The sequence below is a fragment of the Lonchura striata genome, chromosome 10 (assembly GCF_050655825.1).
Source record: "Lonchura striata isolate lonStrDom1 chromosome 10, ASM5065582v1, whole genome shotgun sequence".
NCBI lineage: Eukaryota > Metazoa > Chordata > Aves > Passeriformes > Estrildidae > Lonchura > Lonchura striata.
This window is the reverse complement of record NC_140712.1, coordinates 14,795,501-14,820,197: the sequence shown is the minus strand read 5'-3', so window position 1 is coordinate 14,820,197 and position 24,697 is coordinate 14,795,501. Positions and strand designations below refer to the sequence as shown.

The 24,697-nt window shown below is 39.0% G+C and overlaps 1 protein-coding gene across 6 annotated transcripts; it reads right to left on the bottom strand.

Annotated features, from left to right (window-relative positions):
- Positions 1–1,086: 1,086 nt before the first annotated feature.
- On the bottom strand, positions 1,087–24,598 carry SPPL2A (signal peptide peptidase like 2A). 6 transcript variants are annotated; one of them, XM_021537526.3, is made up of 17 exons: positions 24,423–24,598; positions 20,625–20,744; positions 19,710–19,892; positions 18,852–18,941; positions 15,512–15,645; positions 13,263–13,414; positions 12,437–12,533; positions 11,829–11,930; positions 11,141–11,222; positions 10,797–10,871; positions 10,107–10,163; positions 9,896–9,949; positions 9,371–9,470; positions 8,473–8,550; positions 7,984–8,144; positions 5,842–5,875; positions 1,087–1,413 (listed from the first exon to the last, which is right to left on the bottom strand). In XM_021537526.3, exons 1-17 carry the CDS (start codon positions 24,474–24,476, stop codon positions 1,382–1,384), a joined length of 1,605 nt encoding a protein of 534 aa, XP_021393201.1. In that variant the 5' UTR covers positions 24,477–24,598; the 3' UTR covers positions 1,087–1,381. The 6 variants fall into 6 exon arrangements, with proteins under 6 accessions (XP_021393201.1, XP_021393200.1, XP_021393203.1 ...); XM_085588792.1 differs by lacking the exon at positions 1,087–1,413 and adding an exon at positions 5,127–5,167; XM_021537525.3 differs by lacking the exon at positions 5,842–5,875.
- Between the last annotated feature and the right edge of the window lie 99 nt (positions 24,599–24,697).

The window sequence follows — 24,697 nt, the reverse complement described above, 5'->3', positions numbered from 1 at the left end:
AGAATAGGAAAAATGTTTTAAAAACTACCCAACATTAGCACTAAGTGAACTCAGTGGTCTCCCCTTGTTGCCTTCTCCAGTTTTCTTTGGTGTCAAGTGTTAGCATTACAGCTATACAAATTTTTTATGCCTAATCCCCCTCAATTTGCAGTTTCCTGACAAAAGACCAGGTGTCAAACAAACTCAAACTCTTCTAAATGCAAACTAATGATTTAAACTACTTATCCTTTTTCCATGTCTTTAAAAACAAAAACAAATTAAGATTAAACAAGTTAAACACATGCATTTGCCTTAGCTAACACAGGTAATACTAGCACTATTCAAATCTGTTTTGTCTATCAATTGCAAAGAATTTTCAAAAATACTTCAAAAAAAAAAGTATGGTGCAGATGCAAGAGGTAAAAAAAAAATCCAAAAAAATAAACAAACAAAAAACCCTGTCCTGTTTTCCCTTACCCCTCTGAACTGATCCACAGACAAATGAAGACCACAAATACACACCTACTCTCAACAGATGAGAACTAGGCCAGTGTTAACATTTTATCCCATCTCTTAAAATAGCACTTTCTAAGCAAAAATCCTCTTGCCTTCCACACCATCTTGTCTGTCAACTATTCCAGGAGCTGTACAGAAGTATTCAGGATTATGTGTCAGTACTTCCCCTTTTATTATTTTTAAATGTTTGGAAGTGTATATAATCCAAACACTTGCATCAAAGCTTAACAATTTTCACAATTAAGGCATAAGCCAGTGATACAATAAGGGGAGTGGGGAGGAAGAGTTCACAATCCCACACTCAATTTGCCCTGTTATTTATTTTATGGTTCACAATGTACATCAACATACACACTGTTTATTGAATTACTTGTAGCAATGGAACCATAGTTTCATTTTTCTGTCGCTATAGTTACATTACTATCCAACTTTGCATTCAAAATCTGGTAAGAAATCCTATGAAGGGTACTTAATCCTTTTTCAAAGCAACCTAACTAGTCTTAATCAAAACTTTAAAGGAACATTTCACTGAAGATGACATGGGCAAGCAACTTTTATAAAAATATACTGTATAGAAACACAGTTGGAAAATTGCATAGAAAATATTCTTTTATTTGAATTGAAATAAGGCACAGTTTTACTAGCTATGGTTTGGCTGTAAAAATGCAACTCTTTTTTGATTACTTTTATGTTATTAACAGTATTTTCCATAAAAATATAGGTGCAGGGATAAAAAAACCCTTTTACACAGAGTGGGAAACACTCTATTGTAAAATTTCACCAAATTTACTGTAATTCAGCTGTCAAAAATTCAAATGCTATTTTAAATCAGGATTCTACATATTATTGTCCTCCAGACTGTTCAGTGGCTGATGCTGTGCTTTCTTCATTTCCTGTGTAATCCAGGTGTTCCATCATCTAAAAAAGGAAAAAAAAAGAGAAATGTCTCTTCATAAAGAAATACTGCTTTATCCCATTGATCTAAAGTATTTGTTAGCTAAGAGAAATATAATTATAACATGTGTTAGAGTGCATTTTAGCAGCATACATTTAGGAGGTCCTCTATAGATCAGAAAAGTATTTAAGCCAAATAATCAAAGTTGTATTAGCTAATGCTTTCCACTACAAAAACGATTCTCCAACCAAGGACCCGAGTCCTCTACAAGAAAATAAACCTGTGAGTCAGAAGTATCTCAATTATTAAATACAGATAACAAGAACACAATTGGGGTTAAGCAAATTTTTCAAAGATATGGCTTGCAAAACTGGAAGTAGACTCTAGTATCTTACCTGACATCTACAGAATTTAATTCAAGCAATAGCTTGAACAGAAAACACTCTCTCTTTTCATGGCTGTAAACACTACCTACATTACAGTTAGTCAAAGCTAACTACAGTGGTCACATTTCTTTGTAAATTTTCCTTTTATTTCAGAAAGGATAAAGGAAATGTAAAGTCCCGCATCAGGAGAGAATCCAAACCAGGTAATTATATAGACTGACTCGCCATTGATGTAACTGATTAGATTGCCTGAATAACTCAAAACAAATTTGTAGTTGTCCTGACTAAAAAGCAGCCTGTTTCCCTATCACTGTTGTATTGCTGGAGGCAATGAAGGTTCGGGTTTTTCCCCAGGGACAAGGCATTGAATGAATTAGAGGAAATACAGGTGTTTGTTAGTGTGACAAACTGACTATCAGTCTGAGGGCTTCAGAACTGACATAATTAACAAGAGGCCAAGAACTGGACAGTCTGGGTAGCTGACAGCCAGAGACAGAAGACACAGAACTAGTACAACTAATGCTGAAAAAACAAACTGTGCCAAGGAGCTCATATGCCTGGAGTGGCAGGATTATTAGGACAAGAGATAATGTTTTAAGCATCAAAGGGTAGGAAACCCTACTTACTTTCTTCCATAGTGGTATATCCATGCTCATTGTGTGGATTCTGATCAAAGCTGGACTGATTTCCACACAATTGTTTTCTTGTCTTACTAACATGTGCTCAGAATCCTTGCCAGGACAAATCCAGGCTCTGAGACTGCTGTGTACACACTTTAATGTGGTATAATTCTATGTACAGGGTAAAAAGACTTGTTCCATTAACTCTTCTCTTCTTCTCTAGTTATGACCCAGGTCTGTGCCATTCCTTCTTTTATGCCACCGAAATTGTTTCACTGAGAGTACACGAACATGCCTTATGAAAAGCACTTTGGCTTAAACAAGATGTTTCACAGTCCAGCCACACCAGCACACTGTGCAGTAAACCAAGATGACAGTTCCAAAAAACAAGTCAGTGGGATTTGGGTAAGGTTTAGGAGAGCCCAGTGGCCAATATCAATCTAATACTAGAAAAGGTCTTCCACAACCCTCCCTTCATGTTCCAGAATCATGACAGTAAGAACTAAGGCAGGTACCAGTCTTGCCAAAGGACTGAATTAGAGCAGCAACACACACTCAGTCCAGCAGTGAATACCCAGTTCTTGTGCTAATGACAATCTTGTGTTTATTTCAGTATATCCAGAATTTTCCTCTACACTGTGACCAAAAATCCACATCAAAAGTCACCCAAAGCAAAAGACTCCCTACAATTATAGAACTCAAACCATCCCTTTGAATGAGAATTAAAGTATTCATTTCCAGGATAAAACAAGAACAACCTCCCCCCACAGTACCATATTACATCAGGTCATGCCATGTATCTTCCTTCAGCCTAGAGAAATTAATTTTGCTAAGCATTTTTGTACAGTCTTTTCCTATGCAATTGACAAAACACTTCTAGAAATCAGAGTTAAAACTACTTGCAATAATTCAGTATTCCAAAGTCAAAGATTCTTCTTGTAATCCCACAGCATTAAGCAGCGAAAAATGTTCTTTCTTTTGTACAAATGCCGGAGATTGCACCTGTATTTAAATTTTTAAGTCTCCACTTAATAATCAGATTTTGAAGTTAACTTTAAAACCAAATGCCTTGTAAAACTCTAAGGGTGTTGGGGGGAGGGCGTTTATATAAATGCTTCAAACCTAAAAGAATCACCCCACCCCATTTTTAATCTTCCGTCCACACAACTTCAAGTTGTAGACACGAGGTGCCCCTCTAAAAGAACAAGATGGCATTTGAGCAGCTTTGTCCATACATGTATCTCCACTGTGGATTCTCTCAGGACAACCCCTCCCTCAAAGCCTCCACAGAAGCTGCAGGAATCTTTAAATGACCAGCTGCAAGATGAAGGCACCTGCTACAATCCTGACAAAGCTGTTGTTTTAAGCTAAGAATGAGGCAAAGCAATCTGTACACTGTGGAAAGCTCACAAACATTTCCGAAGTGGAAGAGACTCAGAAGCTTTGCTCTCACATCTGAATTTCTGACAGTTTTTAAAGGGGAGGTGTTAAGACAGCTTTGTAACAAAAATGATTTTTGTTTAACCTATCTACGAACATGGTGAACTATTAAAAACTAAACCAGCAAACTCAACCCCCAAAAAACCACTTCCACCAGAGCCAAACTAGAAATGGCAGTACAAATGTCCCTCTCTGTAAGAGCGCACTCAGTACCTATGCGTAAAGTTGCTTGCAAGATTCATGGCAATAATGTTGCATTCATGAAATTCTTAACAACTCCCAGTTTTGATGAATTTGCAACTATCTAAAAATGTGATTATAAAACTTACTAAATAGCAGGTGCATGCTGTATAATATGCCAGTGACAAATCTGTTGATTCATTAGTTCAAAGACAGATAAGAAGTGCTAAACATTTCAAACTGACAAACTCCAACAAGTTTCAAGACTACTCCATGTAGAAGACTTCAAAGTTGCATTAGGCCACTAGATTTTTCATGATTTTGCTAAAATTATTTCATAGATTGCACTGATACAAAAAACAGTATTTTAAAATTAAATCAATAAATGGAAAATAAGTATTAAATTAATTTATCATGAAGGCATCCATGAGGAGTATAAGCAATCCAGAAAGCTAGATAAACCTCTATTTTACACTTCACAGCAGCAATACTGCCAGTTAGGTGGCAGGAAAGTAAGTGCACTATTCTTCCAATAAATCTCTGCACTTCAGTGAATAGTTAAAATGTTTTCTGTGCAGCAACTCTTTACAGCTCAAGACTGCACCATAAAAGAGCCACACAGAGCATAACTAGAATTTAAGACTGCCTCATTATGCAGAAACAGAAATTACCTCAGCTATGAATTATGGGACCTCGGAGCTATCTTGGGGAGTCAAGTATTTGTCATACGTATAAAGTAGAAACTAAAAAAGTGGTTTTAACTGACCAATTCAAGAACTCGAGTGTGCACAGCAGGACAGAAGAATTCGAAGTTATAAAAATAGTCTGGCCATCTGCTTTTAATTTGTACTCAACCCCTCCCACTTCCTAATATCATCTTTGGTTTATATCTAATTTCTTATTAAGGTTTTTTAATGACATTTAAATTGTTAAAGTACTCTTTCTTAGAAGAAAGAAGCTAATGAGAAAAGTCCTTTTTATTTGAGAATTTAAGACACAGGCAGAATTCGCCATCTCAAACTGTCTTCAGAGCAGACACCCTATGCATTATAAATAGATGTATAACTCCAGCAACTATAATTCAAGATTATATTTAAATGCTTACATTCCACGAGAAGCTGAAATTTGAAAGCTTGCACTGCTCTCTCAAGCTGTGTGGATAGCAAAAATAAAAGCCATCAGTGGTAGAAAGGTCAAAGCTCGCTGCAGCCCAGACGTGCTGCGGCAGGGAGGCCACGAGGGCAGCCCCAGCCCCGGCTCCCAGCCCCGCGCAGGCAGCGCAGACAGGACAGCATCAAGGACACTGTGGAGCAGGAGATGACACAAGGCTGCAGACATGATCACTAAAGGTAAATTTCTAATGCTCAGCATTGTAACAGGAGACAACAAAATTGTTGTTTAGCACTAAGCAGTTTTTCACATCTACGCAGTGACACAGAAAAACCAGGTGAAGGAGTGCAATATAGGTAACAGAAGAGGAACTAACACCAACGGCAAATATTTGAAGACAGTCCTATGGTTTGGGAAGCTAGAGAGTAGAGAAGCATACAAAGCCTGCCTCCAGGCTTAGGAATCACACCTTTATTGCTACTTTATATTATGTTTGCCTGCACTCCTTTAAAAAAATAAAAACCCCAGAAGACCTAAGTGTGAATACATATTTGTATCTTGTCTTCAGTTCTACCCTCTTTTACCAAGTAATTTATACAAAATTAAGAGGTAGATGCAAAAAAGACTGAAAAGACAAAGCAGAAGGGGAAAAAGAAGAAAACAGAAACTGTAAGACGATTAAAAAAGTTGCATTAAAAGAAGGCCATAATCACACCTTGTAGCAAAGGCGTCCTGGAGGAGTCCGATACCTAAATAAAATTCATTCCATTATTAAAAACATATAGAACAAAACCAACAAAAAAAATTAGAAAAACACCAAACTCCAAAAAGGTAACTAATGGACTATTATTATGAAGTTCAGTCACCTGATGCACTGTACATGCTCGTCTACCCCTCTTCTTATGACACTCTGCCAGGTTTTTCTGTTCCCATGATGGCAAAGCAAACCTCTGCACAAGTCTGGCCACCCCTGCCAACAGAGCAGTTCTGCCCAAGCCTCAACCACTGATGTAGCAAAAAAATTGTCTTCTGACACCTTTCCATATCTTTCCTCCTCAAAGTGAGCACAGAAAGCTAGAGATTTCAACCCTAGAGCTGTGTGGGTTTGGGCTGTTTGGGGTTTTGTTTGCTTGGATTTTTTTGCTTGTTTGTAAGTTCAATAAGTACAGTTCAAAATACAGTTTTAGATAAGAAGGACAACATATGAGAAAGATCAACCCTGCAGCTTTTCAAGAGTGCTACTTGAATAACAGTCTCTGGGAACAAAAAATTAATATAAAAATATTCTTCAGAAAGTTATAGAAAAATATAAATTAGTAAAGTTATACAGAGTTCAACTGCAGCTGAGTTACACAGAGCTCAGTTACACAGAAGTCTAACTCAGGGATGGCAGAGCGGGGGGGTTGAAATCAACATTTTAAATTGTGCTAGAAATGAAGTCATCTAACTCAAAACAAACTGAAGTTCAGAGTAGTTTTAATCCTTCAAGAAACCAGTTGAAAGGACACGGAATAACTACTATGGCAACATAATTCTTTCAAGTATGAGTTTTGCTACAAGAAGTACAAGAAATTTTTGTCACTAAGGAGACCTGCCAAATTTACTTAGGCCAATCTTACTCAGAACTCAAGCGAGGAAAATAAATTGTGAAGTGTTTTCCCCACAACAAACCCAGAGTTATTGGGCTTTATAAATGCGATTTTGTTTATTTTAGAAGAGCACGCAGTCACTAATTTATATATAAATGCACTGTAAACCAAATTCATTCTGACCTACAGAAGAACATTTCTATCCAGTGGACCTATGAAAGGAGGAGTTGATTTTGTAAACAAAAAGACAGGGTATTTAGTTAAAGCTGAAAATCTGAGTAATTTCACACCTAAGCCAACCTCCAGCTGAAGCAGGTATAGTGTATTAGATCAACAAAAGGTAGCATTTTGCTGGTAATACTATAGGAGCTGGTGCCTGTAGTTTTACAAGAATTACTCTTGACTTCACTGACCCACTTGAACTTTCCAATCCTGAAAAAGCAGGAGCTGCTTCTATCCCCCATGAACGTCCCACCTTTTCCCAGAACAGACTATCCAAGCTCAACATGCCCTAGGTATAGGTGATGGTCAATTCAAACAATACTGAACTTAGGTCTCAAGCAAAACACAGAGTAATCTTGAGACTGCTCTGTCTGATGATAAATGCCAGCTCACAGGGGTTACTGGCACACCCAGTTACTACAGCAAGTCACATCAAGGAAAATGTGCACGTGTCAACAGGTGAGATTTTAAGAACTGCAATTCCTGGGTAGTGCTAGACATAACCAAGGGGGAAATACAGACTATTCAAGGCAGTGTGCCCACAGTGTGTGCTGTGATAGAAAACAGTTACAAAACCCAGCTATTTTGCTCCTGAACACTCCATACAATCCTGATGATGTAGGCCATCAGTGATGCATGGAAAGCTTCTAAAGCTCTAGTTGATCACAAATTTTTTGGAACTGTCTCTAATACAGAACTAGTGCAGTTTGGATTCTGCATGCTTAGTTCAATGACTCATGTTATACCACATCAAGATGATAGATGGGGGATGTTAAAATCCAAGAAAACATTTCAAAGCAGATAGAACAAATTACTTTTCCTCCCCGAGTACTGAACCAGCTATTTTATCTCCCTTGAGCTTTTTTCTGCCATGTCAACCACTAAGACCAAATTTTTCTAAGAGTAAATACTACTTTTCCTTATTAGTTCCAGAAGATCACAGGAAACCTTGCAGAAACTGGGTTGCAGGTGTTCTATCACCAAGTTCTCAGAGAAGCATATACCCAAAGGAATTAACAACAGAATACTCAAGTCCTCCAGCCTACCTGGTAACTGCTTCCTTTCCAAAACTTCTTCATCTCTTTGCGCCTCCAGGCAACGAGAGAGCTTGTGATGAGTGTACATGGTACAAGATAGAGAAGGGCAGGCTGCCCCATCTTCATTAGTGCCAAAACGACGAAGGTCAGCACCATGCCAACGGCATAAGCTATAAAAACACATTCACACATACACAATCAAGAACAGGAGAATTTTTAGATTAGGTCAGTCATTTAGTAAGACAATTTCTTTTTAAGCAATATTTTCCTTGTTGATATAACTGAAGAAGAGACACAATAGGCTGCTCTATATTTGGAAGACTTCTCAAAGCAACTTAAAAGCCATAAAGAATAGTCACCTAAAGTACAAGTAGGCACACTAGAAAGAGTTTCTGCAGAGATTCTTGACAACATTGAACCTTACCTGAAAAAGCCCATCTAGATCTGCCATTTAAAAAAAGCTACATGAAGAACAACCATGCTGAAATATCAGTTTACCTATTGTGCAGGAAATGTAGTATATAGAAGATGATCTTGTCTGAACATCAAATCTTCGACAATAGGCAACCAGAAGCCCTGGAAGGGGAAAAAAAAAAAGTTAGAAGGAAAAGAATTAATGAAATGTTTAGTCATGATTTTTTTTCTCCCAAATTTTCCAAATGAAATCAGCATTTATAGTAAGACTTCCCATTATAGTATTTTATCTTCTTCCAATATTTTTTTCTGTAAAGGCAAGAACCAGACTAAGAAATCTTACAGTAAATGTAGAAAAAACCATGATGGAAATATGAGCCAAGCAAGCTTGGAATTAGAGGTTTGGGGTTTTCAAGCAACCTAATTACACTGTGCTATTTTCAGCTTTCTAACACAGAAGTGTAACAACCTATTTTTAATTTCTTCAATAGGATTCTAATGCTCACTCTTAACATTCAGCAATTTTGCCTGCACATTCTCCATTAAAGTAATTTGCTCAGGACTCCAATTATGGCCAAATTCAGTCCTCTGAGAAAGATGGAAAAACTTGGAAAAACATTTTACATTACCTCACCTCTGATTACATAGTCTAGGATACAAAAATCCTACAAAGTCACAGAATATTTGTTTTCTGTGAGATTTTAATGACATTTAGTTAATCCTGACAACTGTATTTACCTACAGGACTTGCATTTACTCAATCCAGTACAATAGAAAATAAAAAACCTTTCACTACTTAAGTATTCTATAAAACAGCGAGCTTTCTTCTACTCTGGCTTTTGTTGTATTCTGCACTGGCTGATCAAGGCAAACTGCTGCATTTGATTTAGTAATTACCCTGTGAATAAACTCTGTGAGTCAGCTATGAATAAAACCCAAAATATTTATTCATAAAGTACAGTTAGCAAAAGCATTTGCTCACCTGGGACAATAATGTCTCCAAAACCCAGCAATGAAAAGGGCAAGTCACAGAGTGTCGATGCAGAGTGTTCCAGCCTAGGCACTCTAATAACCACGGGTAACTGGAAAACATTATTTCAAAAGCCACATAAATCTCATCTAAAGCATTATGGTGTTCTGGATTTTTTTGGTTGCTTGAATTAATAAACAGTTTAAATATAATTAATTTATCATTAATGCAGACTTCAAAATAGGTAGAACCTGAAGTAAAAACCAGAAACCAACATAGAAAGTAGATAAAGCTTAAGGCAACTGGTAAGCTGGAATTTCAGATTTACAAATAATACGCACACACACAAAAAAAAAGTGAAAACAATATTTAACCATGTAATAGGAATAACAAATCTGGATTATTAACCTAACTATAGAATACTGATCAATGATATCCAGGCCCTAAAGAGAAATTTGGACAGTAAGTTTTCCCCAAAAGAACAATCTTTTCAGAGGAAATAATTTAAAAATCCAGTATCTGAAATACAATCCTTACTTTCTCATGGGGAGCTGAGCGTTCAGTAGGGACTTCCACCAAGTTTCCATCACTCTAGGATCAAACCCAAGTCAACAGGCATTTAATACTTAAAAGAAAATAGCAGAAGCTGGCTATATTTTGTGAGAAAGTTATGCTGAAAAGCACACTATGAATTAGCTACACAGAGTCAGTACTTTAGTGCTGGACATATTACAACAACTGTTCATACCTTTTCACTGTTTCCAAAGGGACCAGCTGCAACTTCAACCATTATACTTGCTCCATTCTGAAATTAAAGTTATTTTTCAAAAGTTAATGGTTTAATGAACCAAAACCTTCTTACAATATTTGCAAAAACTGTTTGTACCTCCACTTACAACTCAGGGCTGGAAAAATCCTGAATATCAAAGGGAATGCTCCAGTATTGTACAGTATTATACTGTATTGTTTGACAATAAAAACATGTAGTCTAGACTAAAATATTGTTAAAAAAACCCAAACAACAAGTCCACTAGAAGTAGCTGGAATTTTAGATAAAAACATGTCAGCTTTTTCTGCCATGAGCTTTATGCTTCAAAATAAAAGCAGGTTAACACTTGCACAGTGTTCATACCACACTGCAAGTGATCACTGCAGAAAGTACTAGATCATATTCCAATAAATGAATATTTAAAGCAAAAGAAGGAAAAATCTGGAGTGCAGTAATTTCTCATGATCACACTATCCCTCACACTACGTGGGGATGGTTTACTTCCGACCATGTGATTGCCATAAAAATTTAGGCCACTGTTGTCTTACATGGGAAAAAATGGAAATCAGCTTTTCCATGCTGAGAACACTGCAAACACTGACCTGTTAAATAAAAATATTCTCCCAATGACCAGACATTTTTGTTCTTACAGTAAATTCACAGACATACCTTTGTGATAAATGGTGTTATGAAGACAAAAAACACGTCATATAGAAGGAGGAGTCCTAGAAGTATTACACAGGACTGGCAAAAAAAAAAAAACAAAGAGAAGAAAAGATTACTGTGAGTTTTCAAGTATCACACAGCTAGATTCTGGTACCATTACAGTACCATGTGTTTTAATCTGGCATAACATTCAGAACAGGATTAGTTTGGTTTAATAATTATTAAAAATGGTAAAGATTATGTTTTTTTAATATGTATTTCTTACATATTGAAAACCTACTTCCCGACAGTAAACTTGCAGATTCATGGCAGTAGAATATTTTCTTAAGGTAAGCAACTTACAGTACCTTAAAGTTGGGCATTTTCAGTGTTTTAATGAAGTTTAGGCAGAAAGCAACTCCCAAAATATCTTGCAAAATCCAAGCCCACCTGAAAAAAAAAACCCCAAAACAGTTTTACAGGTTGTTCAAACTGCTGCTAGAATCTAGATTTTTCTGGCAATAGCAAGGAAAATTTCTCAGAAAGCAAGAAATTAGTTTTTCAGTATTATTGCTACCAAAGCCATAGAAGTCCTAGTTTCAAGATGGTCAATTTATACCAGCCTGTGATCATAAACAAATAACTGTGCTGGTAATAGCTGCAATAGAGTTCATTTTCTTCATAATAGCTGGTTGGGCTATGTTTTGGATTTGTGCTGGAAACAGTGTTGATAACATAGGGATGTTGCAGCTACTGCTGAGCAGAGCTATTCCCTATGCTATCTGCACCTCTTTTCTTCTGTGGCAGTCATTAGCAATCAAGCTAGTTCTTCCTCATCTTCATAGTTTTTTATAACTCCAAATTGCCACACAGCTCATTTACATTGCTTTGTTCTCTATTACTCCCATGCTTGTTAAGCTTCAAAATACTTTCATGACTTTTTTGAAATTGGCACTGGAGTTTAAAAGGATGCTGTGCTCCAGGATTAGTTGTATGCTGGGAAGTTCATTAACACCAATTATTCACCTTACTCTTAAGTCAGAATGCACCACTTACCTATCTTCATTTCGAAATACTGCCCAGACAACAGCTGCTGCTGTGCAGAATATAGCAAGAAAAATAAGCCTCACTTCAATGGTTTTGTTGGAACATGTAATCCTAAAAGAAAATAATTAACTTAAAAAAGAAAACCTGCAACAGCCAAGACACATTCCTGTGCTATCACACATCCTTAAGCTGTCCAGGTGTTCTCAACCCAACTCCTCTGCTGCCTATAGCACAGTACTTGCTCCAAACAGGATCAAATGTGCAGGATCCTCCCCTTACAGAGTTCCTTGATGAATAAAATAAGCACATATGACAGACAACCAGAATTTTGTAAAACCAAGCTCAGACAGCCAACCAGAGCCTTTCAAACTTTATTACAGAAGGCTTTCAAATAAAGGCAATGGAGCAAATCTACAACTATTTAAACTGTTGATTATGCTACAGATACCTTTCATGTTTATTAAAGCAGTTTGTAATTTTCTTGTGTAACTATCCCACATACTAAAACCATACAGGAAACAATTTGTCAAACTGTTCTCATATTTTCATGCTGCCTTGAGTAGCAACCAGAAAATACCCAGAGGAAGCCTGTAATTTTTAATAAATGTGCACAATACCTGCACTGCCCAAATGGGATTTGTCCTATTAATGCTGCAAGACAGTTGTACAGACTCATCGCAGATGCCAGGCAGAAGACTGATATTATAACATAAACTAAATCAAAACAATTAAGACAGGAATCAGTGCCAAAAAATAGAAAACAGCAAACAAACACAATAACATATATTTGATATTTTGTATTCAGGAGGTGTCTGGACTGGTACTGGGTGATGTGGTTTAAGGATCACAGTGACAGTACTGTGTAGACAGTTGGACTGGATGATCTTGAATGTCTCTCTCAACCTTGAGGGTTCTATGATAAACTGTTAACAGATAGAGCAGTGCTCAACACTCATTGGAGACCCCAGTCAGCTGAGTAGAGAAAATACTGAATTCTGAGTGTCTCTGCCATGACAAAGTCCTCATCAAGCAAAATCTTGACTCAGAGGTATCAGAATTGCTTTCTAGCCAGATCCTCACCAAAATACTAAAACCAAACACCAAACCCCAAGTAACAAAAAATGCTCCCATCAAGCAAACTCTAAACACTACTAGGTTGTCACTGCCATCCTCTCAAAAACATTGACATAAATAATGGGGGTTTTTTGCTCATCATTTGTCACCTCTCTTCCACATGACTTCATTCAGAACAAGCACTGTCAAGGCAGTCTTTGTAAGACAGATGAAGAAACCTCTCCTTTAAGTAGCAACTACACACTTTCAACCCTCAACTCACACACAGACAGATTAATTTAAAATGTTACATTCATTTTAGTTTAGAAATCTAGCTTCATAATATCATGTAGAAAAGAAACTCAAATGAGATCATTCATTGTTTCTTACCTAACCATTTGTAGAAGAAATAAAGTAAGACCAGCATGACACAACAGATGACAACAAACAAGATAACTGTTACAGGGGTGAAAGTCACATTTTCTTCCTTTTTCCATCGGGTTTCTCTCTCCCCAGGACTTGCTACTGCTTTCAGATTCTCACTGTTTTAAGAAAACAACAAACACCTCAGATGACAGATAAAAAATGTTTTACTGTGGCCAAAATTGATATTATAGAACATTTAGATTGACAAGGTTTCAGTTTAGTCCCTCATACTATTATTAGACTTAAACCCACAGAAAATTGTATGGCTATTGTTCTAATTTCTCTCAATTTTTAAATGAAGATAAGCACTTCCAACTTAGCACAGATCACAAAGAAAAGATTCTTAACTGTGCTCCTTTCCGATGATGTGGTAATTGCCAACTTTAAGGGAGCATCCCCAACCAAAACCCTGACCCATGTGAAAAAAAGTAGTACTACACTCTTAAACTGCTTTTCAGGATGCACACACTGAACTCTGTTAGTGCATCACCTCTGATTAGAAAACTTATTGGGCTAATGTGGAGAATCTGATAAATATGTCTACAATAAATCAAAGCCATAGGTATTGCACACTCTTAAAACCTCATCCAGACATTAAGTGTCTGCAAAACCTATTCACGTTAGCAGAATGAAACTAGCTAAGTCTTAGTTCTTTTACTCTTACACCTCATAATTACAGAGTAAATGAAAGAGAAGAGGTATGATTGGGAATTTTCACTGGGGGTAAGATTTCTGTGCATACATACTCCATATTTACACCTCACCATGCAAAATAAGGAGACTTAAATTGCTGTGTTTGTTCTTTGAGCAGAGAGCCCTTCTACTCTTTAGTACAGACCTAGTGCAAAATGCCCATCAGATAGCTTGTTCCTGAGGAATTCCAGGACCTACCTACCAAATGCTGAATTCAGCACTGAAACAGCAACCTTCAAAAGAGAGTAACCCACAGAAGCAAGGCACCTTGTTAGATGAATCACCTTCTCAGAAGACATGCTTTTAATAAGCAGCTTTTTTATAAAAATAAGCTCACCCTAGATTTATTAAAGAGCACTTTAACTAGTTTAATAAATTACATCTAGGTATTTTTAATATGGGAGACAGCACCACATTTTGTTATTTTAGCATTCAGCACAGCCACACCCTGCAGCATTGCAAGGTGAAAAAGAAGTATTATCAGATCCAACCTTTAAAAAAAGAAACACACACTTCCCCTCCTTCTACTTCTTTAATCTCCTTAAAATAGCTGATTTGTATAACTGTGGGAAAAAGGAAGCTGTTGTTATCACATACAGTCCTCTCCTTGTTGTGCTGGGGAGCAAAGCGCCAGAACACCACCGAGACCCTGAAGGTAGCAACACACATTTAGCCCATTTAGCATACACAGCCACCCAAGAAATACTGCAGAATAATGCCATGCTCTCAAAGGCCAGCTACAGGCAGTTTAACCCCAGAAATTGATCTATTTGTTCAGTTTAACCACAGACAATTCTGTGCACTGCTTAAAGCTGCACACCCCTCAAGGACAGTGCACAAACCCCCAGTACCCCTTGTTTCCCCTGCCTTTGCTGCTTTGTGCACTGCCACTCCCTCTTCCCTCCACAGGGACAGCTGCTTCCTCCTTGTCCTTGCCCAGTCTGAGAGCTGCTGCTGCCCCAGCTCTGTTCTCCACCAGTTAAAACAAAAAGCTGAAGCAGATAAGCCAGGCTGGACTTTATCTGGAGCCAGCCAGACAAGCAAACTGTGCTTCCCATTGCTGCTAGTGACAGGAGTGCTGCACAGCCAGCTGGGATGGAGCAGCTGTACAGCTCCCTATCAATGCAGACACCACATACAAGATGTATTTACCTCCTGAATCACTGTGCTTGAAAGGTGTAACTAAAATACCTAATTTCTATTGTGGGTATTGGAAAATCATAATGCTAGTTATAGAGTGTTTGGTAATTTGTCAAAATGTTAACTCATGCCTCCTCCCAAGAGCTTCATTATCCCTCAGGAACTTTTACAATCTAAGCTTGAGGTGCCTTAAAGACCTCTGGTGATTTTTCAGACGTTACAGTGCTCAAACATTTCATGACAAAGCAGCTAATTGCACTTAGGTCTTCTAACTTTTTAACTACCAACCTAAAAGAAAATAATTTCTCACTGATCATAGTGACAGTTTTCACAAGCTTTGCAGTCCACGTAATTTAAGCAATTCCATTTAACCAACTTACAGTTCTGCTACTCCACTCCAGTAGCCTCCCAGTGCCACTGTAAACACAGCAATTAGGAAGATGACAACCATACTGTAGTCAAACTCTGGCAAAGGTGGTGAATACAAAGTCACATTGACTTCTTTTCCAAGCACCTGAAATGTAACATACAAGTTGGTTCATAAGGAGAACAAAGAAATTATATTGCTTATTTTCCAAAAAGACATGCGTGCATCATGATTTCCTACTCTTAATCTACACAATACTGAGAGGAAGTTTTCAACTCACTGCACAAGACATGTCAGATGTTTACCAAGTAGTGCTTCCTATGCTACCTTTCAGGATGGTCAGGTTTGGAAACAAATCTATTACTACTCCTGTGTAAATACAGAGATACCACAAGAGAAAATGGTACCTCTCTGCATTCTTTCCACACCTCTGAGAAGTTGTGCCTCTAGCCCAAATGCCTCCCCAAAATACACCAAGCCATCTGCTCTGCAGGAAAGCACATCTAACTCAATCACAGGTCCACTGAGGTATCAGAAGATCTCCCTCTAGCTCTCAAACCCACAGAACTCAGCTCAGAGACTGACATGAGGCTTCAGACAGAACACAGGGACAGCTCAATGTGGCAGAAAGTTATTTACCAATAGCTTAACACAAACATGTGTTGAGATGAATTCAAATTAAAAGAAAGCAATTTCACACTATTTAAAAAATGTAAGACCTAAGGAAAAAAGCCAATCAGCTGAAGTACGCAAAGAAAAAGGGAGAGAACACGGAGTTGTAAGTGGTACTGAACTGTATAAAAATCTTGAAAGCAAAACCAAGGTGCTTGCCATTTGACTGAAGGTGAGATTTAAAAAACAAAGAAAGGATGAAAATTTGACAGGAAATGGAAAGTAGTAGGGAAGACAAGTTTGCTGTTGCAGTTAAAGTAACTCCAGACATCTAAAATAATTGTGCAGTGAGAACAGACTTCAGAGATGCAGAAAAAAACCCCAAATTTGTTTACAGTCTGCATGTGAGATAAAAGCAAGAGAGAGAAGAACATGCCAGACAGGTTTGGCTTCAGAAAGATCAAACTGGCACTAGAAAAACTGAATGGGAAACCCAGTGGTAGAGTGGAACACAGTGGCCACAGATGAAGAAAATTTTCTAATTACAGATAATAACCTTTCTGCAGGCTAAAGAAGTCACAGTCATTCTTTTTGCCTGAAGTTATGGAAGTTCAGAAAACAAGGAATAAAATTAAATTCTAGTGAAACACTGCAGTTATGTAAAGTGCAACATAACATTAAAGGGCAAAAAAAAAAAACCCTATTCAAATGACAGCATCCTCTATGTGAAAAAAACCAAACAAACCCAAACATACACCACCAAGACCCAAAAAAAAAGCCAAAAACCCTAAGAAGCTTATACATTTTTAGTATTTGGTTCCAATATATCTTAATCAGTCTTTCCTTTAAGTTTCATAAATCTTACAAAGTATAATTCACATTAGAATACAGAGCAATTGTTTCCTTTTGCTCCTATCATTCCTCTATTCACTAAAAACTTCCTAAGTCTCAACTTCCACCACACAGAGCACTAGAATGAAACAGACTGCATCAGGTAACACATCTGCAAGAAAGCTGTCCACTGACTAAAAGGTTTGTTACACTCTGCTATTGCTATCAGAACTTAACAGACCTGGCTCTAATGGTGAAGGCTAGCAGAGATTATTTACTTGTCAAGTAAAAAGAATGCTTATACAAATTACTTGCCCTCAGACTGGTGCTGTCTCTCTCTTCTAAATAAAAGGAGGAAGCTGGAAGCTTTAAAGAGTGTTAAACAAGAAATGCAACTGTAGTTGGAAGTGTACAACGGCTGCTGGATTCCAAACAGTGCATATAATTCCACATAACAGCTGCTAGTGACATGACAGAAAGCTTTAGCAGAAAACTAGAGCAGAAGCATGAAAGATCACTTATAGTCTAGGCTGTGTTCCTCACTACTTTTATGAAGGCAGTCTCATTACAAGACAAAAATGAATTATTTGATTCAGCAGCAGTATGAGACATCACCTGGCACACCAACCTACAGCAGAGGTGCTTTGGTGAGTTACTCCAACTTTACAGAAATTATTCCATATCACACCACTCCAAGCATAACTGGGCAATAAAGAAGTGCAGAGAAGATCCAGACCTAACTTGCCCTAGTTCCTGTTCATGTTAGTAGGGCATCCTAAAATCACTCAAGCGAGCAAACAATACTTATCTGACTGAAGAAACAAATCTGAAGACAGAAGACAACCTGAACCCAACTAGAGCACTTATGAAGGCTGTGGCAGTCTGAAGACAGCACAAACCTTGTCATGTCAGTGTTCAGCAAGTGCCTATCTGTAATGACGACAGTAAACAACCAAAGTCCTACCAATTCATGCAGTTTCAGTTTGCATACTTACCTAACACAACCTCCCATGGCAGCTCTGAAGATTAAGAGCAGAAATGGTGGAAGTGAGCTTGCAAATTTAACTCAAGAGCTAAAACTACACAGTGCTAGCCTCTGCTAGCCCCAGAAAAGCATGTGCAACACAGCTGCTGCTTAGCAAACCTATTCAACACTAAATAAAAAAACCAAAACAATATAAAAACAACAGAAAAGGCCACACTGAAGAAAAGATACTGTTTTCCTTAAAACCCTGTGCAATACTTTGTTATCCTAGCATTACATGTCAAGGAAAATAAACTCCAAATACTCCCAAAACAAACTCCCCTGCCTATGAATTGTAGGAGATAGCACAACTGCTGCATTTTAATAACATGCATTTGGCATCTCACCAGCAGAAACTCAGACTACACTGCCTAACCACTCTTTAGCTGATGCTGTCACACAGTACAGAGGGAGCTCATCATCTGGTAAAGGCAAAAAACTGAGTCTTTCCTCAAGACCCAGCCTGCTCTGGTGCTGCTTGCCTGAAAGCTCTAGTGCCAGCAGCTACAAGCTCAGCTGTTGTAGCTTCTGCACTAAAGAACAGCCCTCTCAGGCTACAGCTCTTCACGTGTATCGGGCACCTGCAGCTGTATCCAAGTCTACTGGAAGACAGCTTATCTTGTTCAGCAGGAAACTTTTAAGGTTCCCCATCTCCAGTCAGGTACTGTGTTTCCCATTCTCAGTGCTCTAATCAATCAATCAACCTTGTTCAGCTGATTGGGAAGACCAGTACTTTCACAACTAAATGTCCATCCTCTCTTAGGAATGAAAGCAGGATCTAAGCACATTCAAATCAGGCAGACATTCAGACCTGATATGAAATTAACCTGTTTTTTCAAATACCTAAGTTTATACAACCATAACATGCTGAACTTCTGTTACTTACCAGCTGCATATCTACTATGTCATTATATCTTATAAGAGCAATTGGAAGAGTCACATCTTCAAAATCTGTCTTGTTGTCTGAAATAGCAGACTAAAAGAGAAAGTGAAAGTGGTAAGCATGTTGAGCCCATTTACAAAGTAGGTTAGATCCCTAAAAATAGATTATCCTTTCAATTTCAGTGTATTTGTAGAAAGATAAAAAAAAAGCTCATTCATCACCCTTTGCTCAGGATTAATAAAGATATACGTACTTAAATCAAACCAGATGATACTTCCAACACATCTGGATTCATACAGCTCTTGTGTTTTTATAGTATTACAAGGAATAATCAAAATTATTTTTAACTTCTACACTTCTAAAACAAGATGAACTTTTTGTGATAATCACACAAATCCATAAACTGTACATATTTGTACATACAGTTTGCATCTGCAATGGAGAACAAAAAAGCAAATAAAGGTCTTGTGAGATCTCATTATTTCCAGTTTTGGATTACATTCCCTAGCTTATTTTTATCACACAGGTCTAAAATAGTATCACCTAAGTTTACATGGAGGTCAGAATGCACTAAAATTAGGGAATTATAAAGACAAGTATTTGCATTCAGAAACGTGTTTGAAGATACAGGAACATGTAAAAATTCAGCTCTGTAGCTCCTCTGAGCTGATGCAGGCCAGCATTGCACAGCCCCAGCAGCACAGCTCTGTGAGGAGGGTAAAGACTTGTGCTGTAATCCCACATGTGCTCAGGGTGCTCTGCTCTGGGGGCTTCTCTCAGCTTACCCTGCACAGCACTGCATGGCATCAAAGAGACAAGACACTATTTCAGTGCAGAAGGAAACTGTTTGTTGTAACTCACCAGCCTAGATTTACTGGCAATCAAAAGCATTTTAGCACCCAAACTTTGTGCAATTCTTGCTTTCTCCAAGAAAGTGCAGTTTCCTCTCATTACTACAACTGCTTTGTCTTTCATTAAGCCAGAAGGAACTTCAGCTGAACTGCAGAGGACTGTAGAAGTCAGGTTTTCCAGAGCCCTGAAAGTCTGTAGAGAAAGAGCAAGAAAAGGAATGTGATTAAAATAGGAAATTTGATATTACAAACAAATTAATCCAGATGACTACATTACTATGCACTTTAACTGGAGATTTGCCAGGAAGAGAAAAGAATAATTCAGGAATATAAAGTCACAGCAGCAGTTTCTGCAGCCTGCAATAGTGAGGGACATTTAGAGCAGCATAGAGCTGAAAAAATCTGGCTATTTCTAAGTGCAATTTCACAGTAGTTGGTATTGTAATTTAAATATAAGAAACTGGTTACACAGAAAAATCACCTGTTTTCAAGACAAACAGTACATCAAACTGATGAGTCAATATAAAAAAGGTTCAGAAGTTTACCAATTTTTGTTAACAAATAAACAGAACTTTAACTCTCAAATATAAAACTTAGACATAAGGATAATATTCAAAGGGAAAAAAATTAATAGGATAAAATTAATACATTAACACATAAATAAATAAACACATATACAAAGCTGGTTCTAAGTACAGAATGAGTATTCCCTTTGTAAACTCTAGAAGCCAGCTCTTTAAAGGACAGAAATGTTCACTATAGATTTTTTTTGGGGTGTTTTGGGACAAAGGGGACAACATGAACCAAAATGTTAAATATTGACTTTAGCGTATATTTAACTCAAAAATTTGAAGACCAGTTATAATTGGCTCAAATTCATACTGCATTCTAGTTTTCTTAGAATGTATAACTACAAGCTACTTACAGCATTGTCCAAGGTTTTTGGAAGAGATACCCAATTAGAGTTGTAAATGATGCAGTAATCCTTAGTTACTGGAGGCACTCCACTTCCAGAGGCATGCAGGATCCCCTCATCAGCAGCTACCTGCAATAGATCACAGAGTTCTGTGCTACACCAAGTTCAGAATATCAGTTATGCAAACATTCTTCTAAAAAGCTGATGAAGAGAAAGACCTGTTAGGAGAAAAGGAATTTACTAAACTCATTACTTTACATAATAATTGATTCCATGAGAGATGGGGAGCTTGAGAGCAGGCTGGAAATCTAGTAAGAATCTAATTACTATATAATGCTGCTTATCCTCTTTGCAAATACAGTGTATTTATGACATGTACAGTCCATGTCACCAAGCAGAATACCAGCAAGAAACCAAAGCAATTCAGATTCTCTATCTTGTGCCTTCCAAAAAGTGTAGCATTTTACATGGAAAGCAATTAGAAGAGTACATGGGAAAGAGATTAAGTTCTAGAGTCTTCCTTCCTCACAGACTCTAGAATTTTCCCTACTAATAAAAGTAGGGGATTATATGTATTACATATATGCATATGTAATATATACATATACACACACACACATATATGTATCATGTGACAATTCCCCAAATATTTTTTGTCAAATAACTGTAAACACGAAGAGACCAACTAGTATACCTTAAGAAGAATTTGTGTAGTCAAGGAAATACTTGTGTTTCTTAAGATTAGAGTGACTCACATAATGATTCCTGTTATTTACAAATACAGCTGAATTTTCAACCTTCTGATAATGTTTGGAATGTATACTTCTCCCCAAGCATAAATAAAGGTCAGGTATCTAAGTGGATAAATGAACAGGCTAAAGATTAGGTGCAGCTACGGCTAGAAAGCAATGAAAAGAAATAAAAAAGTATCTCCAAAAAGTATCCTCATAAAAAACTGGAAGATGTTCTTATTTTAACTGTCCTGAAATTGACCTCAATAGCAAGAAGCATAATAAGAGTAAAAAAAAAAAAAAAATTAAAATCCTGCTACAAAATTCAGATTTATATAAAAAACTACTAATATATTAACTTAGCGATAGGCACGGGTATGGAGGAGAAGCCCTAACAGTTAGATACACAATCTAACTGCTAAGCATTAACAGTGCTAGAGAGGCATTTCTCCTCAATCTAGAAGATCTGTATTCTGCAGCAAGAGAGAACTGGAGAGAAAATAAAAGCATGTGACGATATTGTTTCAGACGTTTATGTCTGCCTGGTTTGAATAGCAAAAAACCTTCTTCAGAGGAATCCATTATATTGGCCCCAGCGCATGAACATCTGCTGGGAGAAGTGTGTCAAAGGGCCTGAGCACATTAACTGTTTAATACAGAACAGTTCTTCAGCTGTCAGCTGAAATAAATTGGTCCATGATTTGTGATCAGTACAAGAATGATCAAGCTTCTCTCTTAAATGCATTCACCTAGAAGTACAAGCTAACAGTGAATTAAAAGCAGTAGACTTCTAACAGGTCCAAACTCCAGAGGTTTACATCCATTAAAAGCTCTTTCTGTTTCACCAAATAGAATAATAAGTGTTTTCTGGGTTCCAGGAAATCAAGTGTTAACGCTACACAAGCATAAATCTACGTAGAAGGAGTGATTACTTGCTTATATGATATGCAAGTTTTGTTTGGCAAGCTTCCCTTCTCTGGGGATTAATCAGGCCACACATTTCATCCTCATGAGGTGGAGGGAAGCAGGACCTGAGTATGACGTGCACACACACCTATTCATTGCTGAGCTCCAGAGACAGCACTTCAAAGTTAAAAATTAAAAGAAACACTACCCGATAGGCCTCATTTGGTACATCCCCAGGGAAATCCTCTTGAATCTAGCTAAAGTCCTGTTACTTTCTAATGGCTTCAGTATCCTTTCACAATAGACCAGGGCTACTGGTTTGGGTAGGTGGCCTTGCAGTCAGCTGTGCCACTGAAGAAATCCTACTCTCAGTGTACACGCATTTCTCACTGAGCACATTTTCAATTTTGTTACTTAAGAACAAGACTAAATGTGTGATCACAAAAACATCTCTTGAAAAGATTAACCTGCTTCTCTAGGTTGATTTGCTCTGGCATAAAAGCACTCCCATGGAGAAGAGGCATGACAGCTGTCCTTACTTAAGGGGCATCACCATCTCCTTTCCCTTCAGGTTCAGACAATTCCCAACGGCCCCTGACCTCCATACAAATTCCTTCCTATTTCTGACAGGTAGTTCTTTCATCATATTTCCTTCCCTCCTCACCTTTAAATCTTTGTTGTATAATTCCTTATCTTTGATATAGAAGAAGTCTTATTCTGTGTCTTAATCCCTAATTTTCCAAAGGTGTCCCTGCCACTGCAGGAATATAAGCTTGGGCTGACGGATGGGATTTGGAATATACCAGTAATTCCACCACACAGAATATAGGTAATCAGATGAACCAATAGACAGAAAGAGCAGACCACGCCTGTGTTTACAACATCCATCACAATTAGTAAATAGATAAGACATACAGACATTCAAAGGTACAGACTAGTGAGAAGGTAGTCTGCATGTAGCAAGTGACAACATAAAACCCACAGAAACATAAAAAGGCAGGGGAAAAAATAGCCATGAACAGAACAACCATAATTTTGTTGTTCTGCCAGCGGCCGTGTGACACACACACATCGGCCCTTCTCCCTCCCTCCAGGCACTGTGACCCAGAACAGGAGCCCACGCTCAGAGCGGGCAGTGATCCCTCCCCAAACCCAACTCCCCGTGCTGTTAATGTCAAGAGAATGCTCCTGAGGCAGAATGACCTGGTCCAACACTCATCACTGCTACAACTGCATCTGTACAGCAGAGAAGGAGGCAGGACACAGGGGCTGGAGTCTTTTAAGAGAGCAGAAGCCTCTTCCCTTGTCAGCAGCAGCAAACCACTGGAGTAAAGGGCAAAAGCACTCTTCAGAAAACCCCAGCACACCCGTGACAGCTACGCGGGACTCAGGAAATGCCACGGAGACAAGTTACTACCCCCAAAGGCATTAAAGGTACTAAGAGACTGTACTGTGCACCTGTTGCTAAGCATATCCAATGGTGACTTCCTACATAGGAAAGAAGTATTCTACATCCTGCTTTACCGAAACTAGATAAATTCTGTTAAAATTAAGTTAAAAAAAAAAATCAACAACAAAACAATTTCGTGGAACAGCATTTAATGCATACATGCCCTTTATACTGCCTGAGCAGATTATGGAGGTTTCTGACTTCCCCATTTCACTACCGCACTTGGCAGAAGGTGGCCTGCCAGATTTCCACGGCAATGTACACCTGTGGAGAGGGAGAAGCTGCGAATGTGTGCCACACCGAAACCAAAACTGAAGGTGAACGAGACAAGTCAGGATACACACACACACTAGCAGCTTTCCCCTTTCCCGCATCCAAATGTAAACACCATGTTTACCCACGAAGGCACCCGTGAGATTTGTTATCTCAACTCCCACGGCGGAGGTGGCGGGCCGTGTGGGGAAGCGAGAGGCCCCGCTCGAGGCGCGCCCGGGAGGCCCAAAGCCCCCGGCCCGCACGGCAGCCCGGCCCCGGGGCTCGGGCCGGGGGAGACGGGAGCTGCACGGGCCGTGCCCGGCGAGCTCCCGGAACGGCCGGGGAGAAAGCGGGCAGAGGGAGCCCCTGGGCCGGCAGCGAAGAGCAGGGACAGGCAGCGCCGTCCGCCAGGGCCGGCCCGAGTGGCCCCGCTCGGGCCCGGCCGGCGCGGCCCCGCGTCCTTACCAGCGGGAGCAGCAGGGCCCACAGCGCGGCCCGCAGCAGCCCGGCCGCCCCCATCGTCCTCCGCCGGCTGCCGGGGAGGGGCCTCGCTGGGCTCGGGCTCCGCACGCCCCCGCGGAGCCTTTCACCGGCACTTCCTCTTCCGTCCGTCGCGGCCGCCGCTGCCGCCGGCCGGTCCCGGGGCGCCGCGGGTGCGGCGGGCGGGGCGGCGCTGCCGGCGGGGCGGCGCTGCCGGCGGGGCGGCGCTGCCGGCGGGGCGGCGCTGCGGGCGGGGCGGC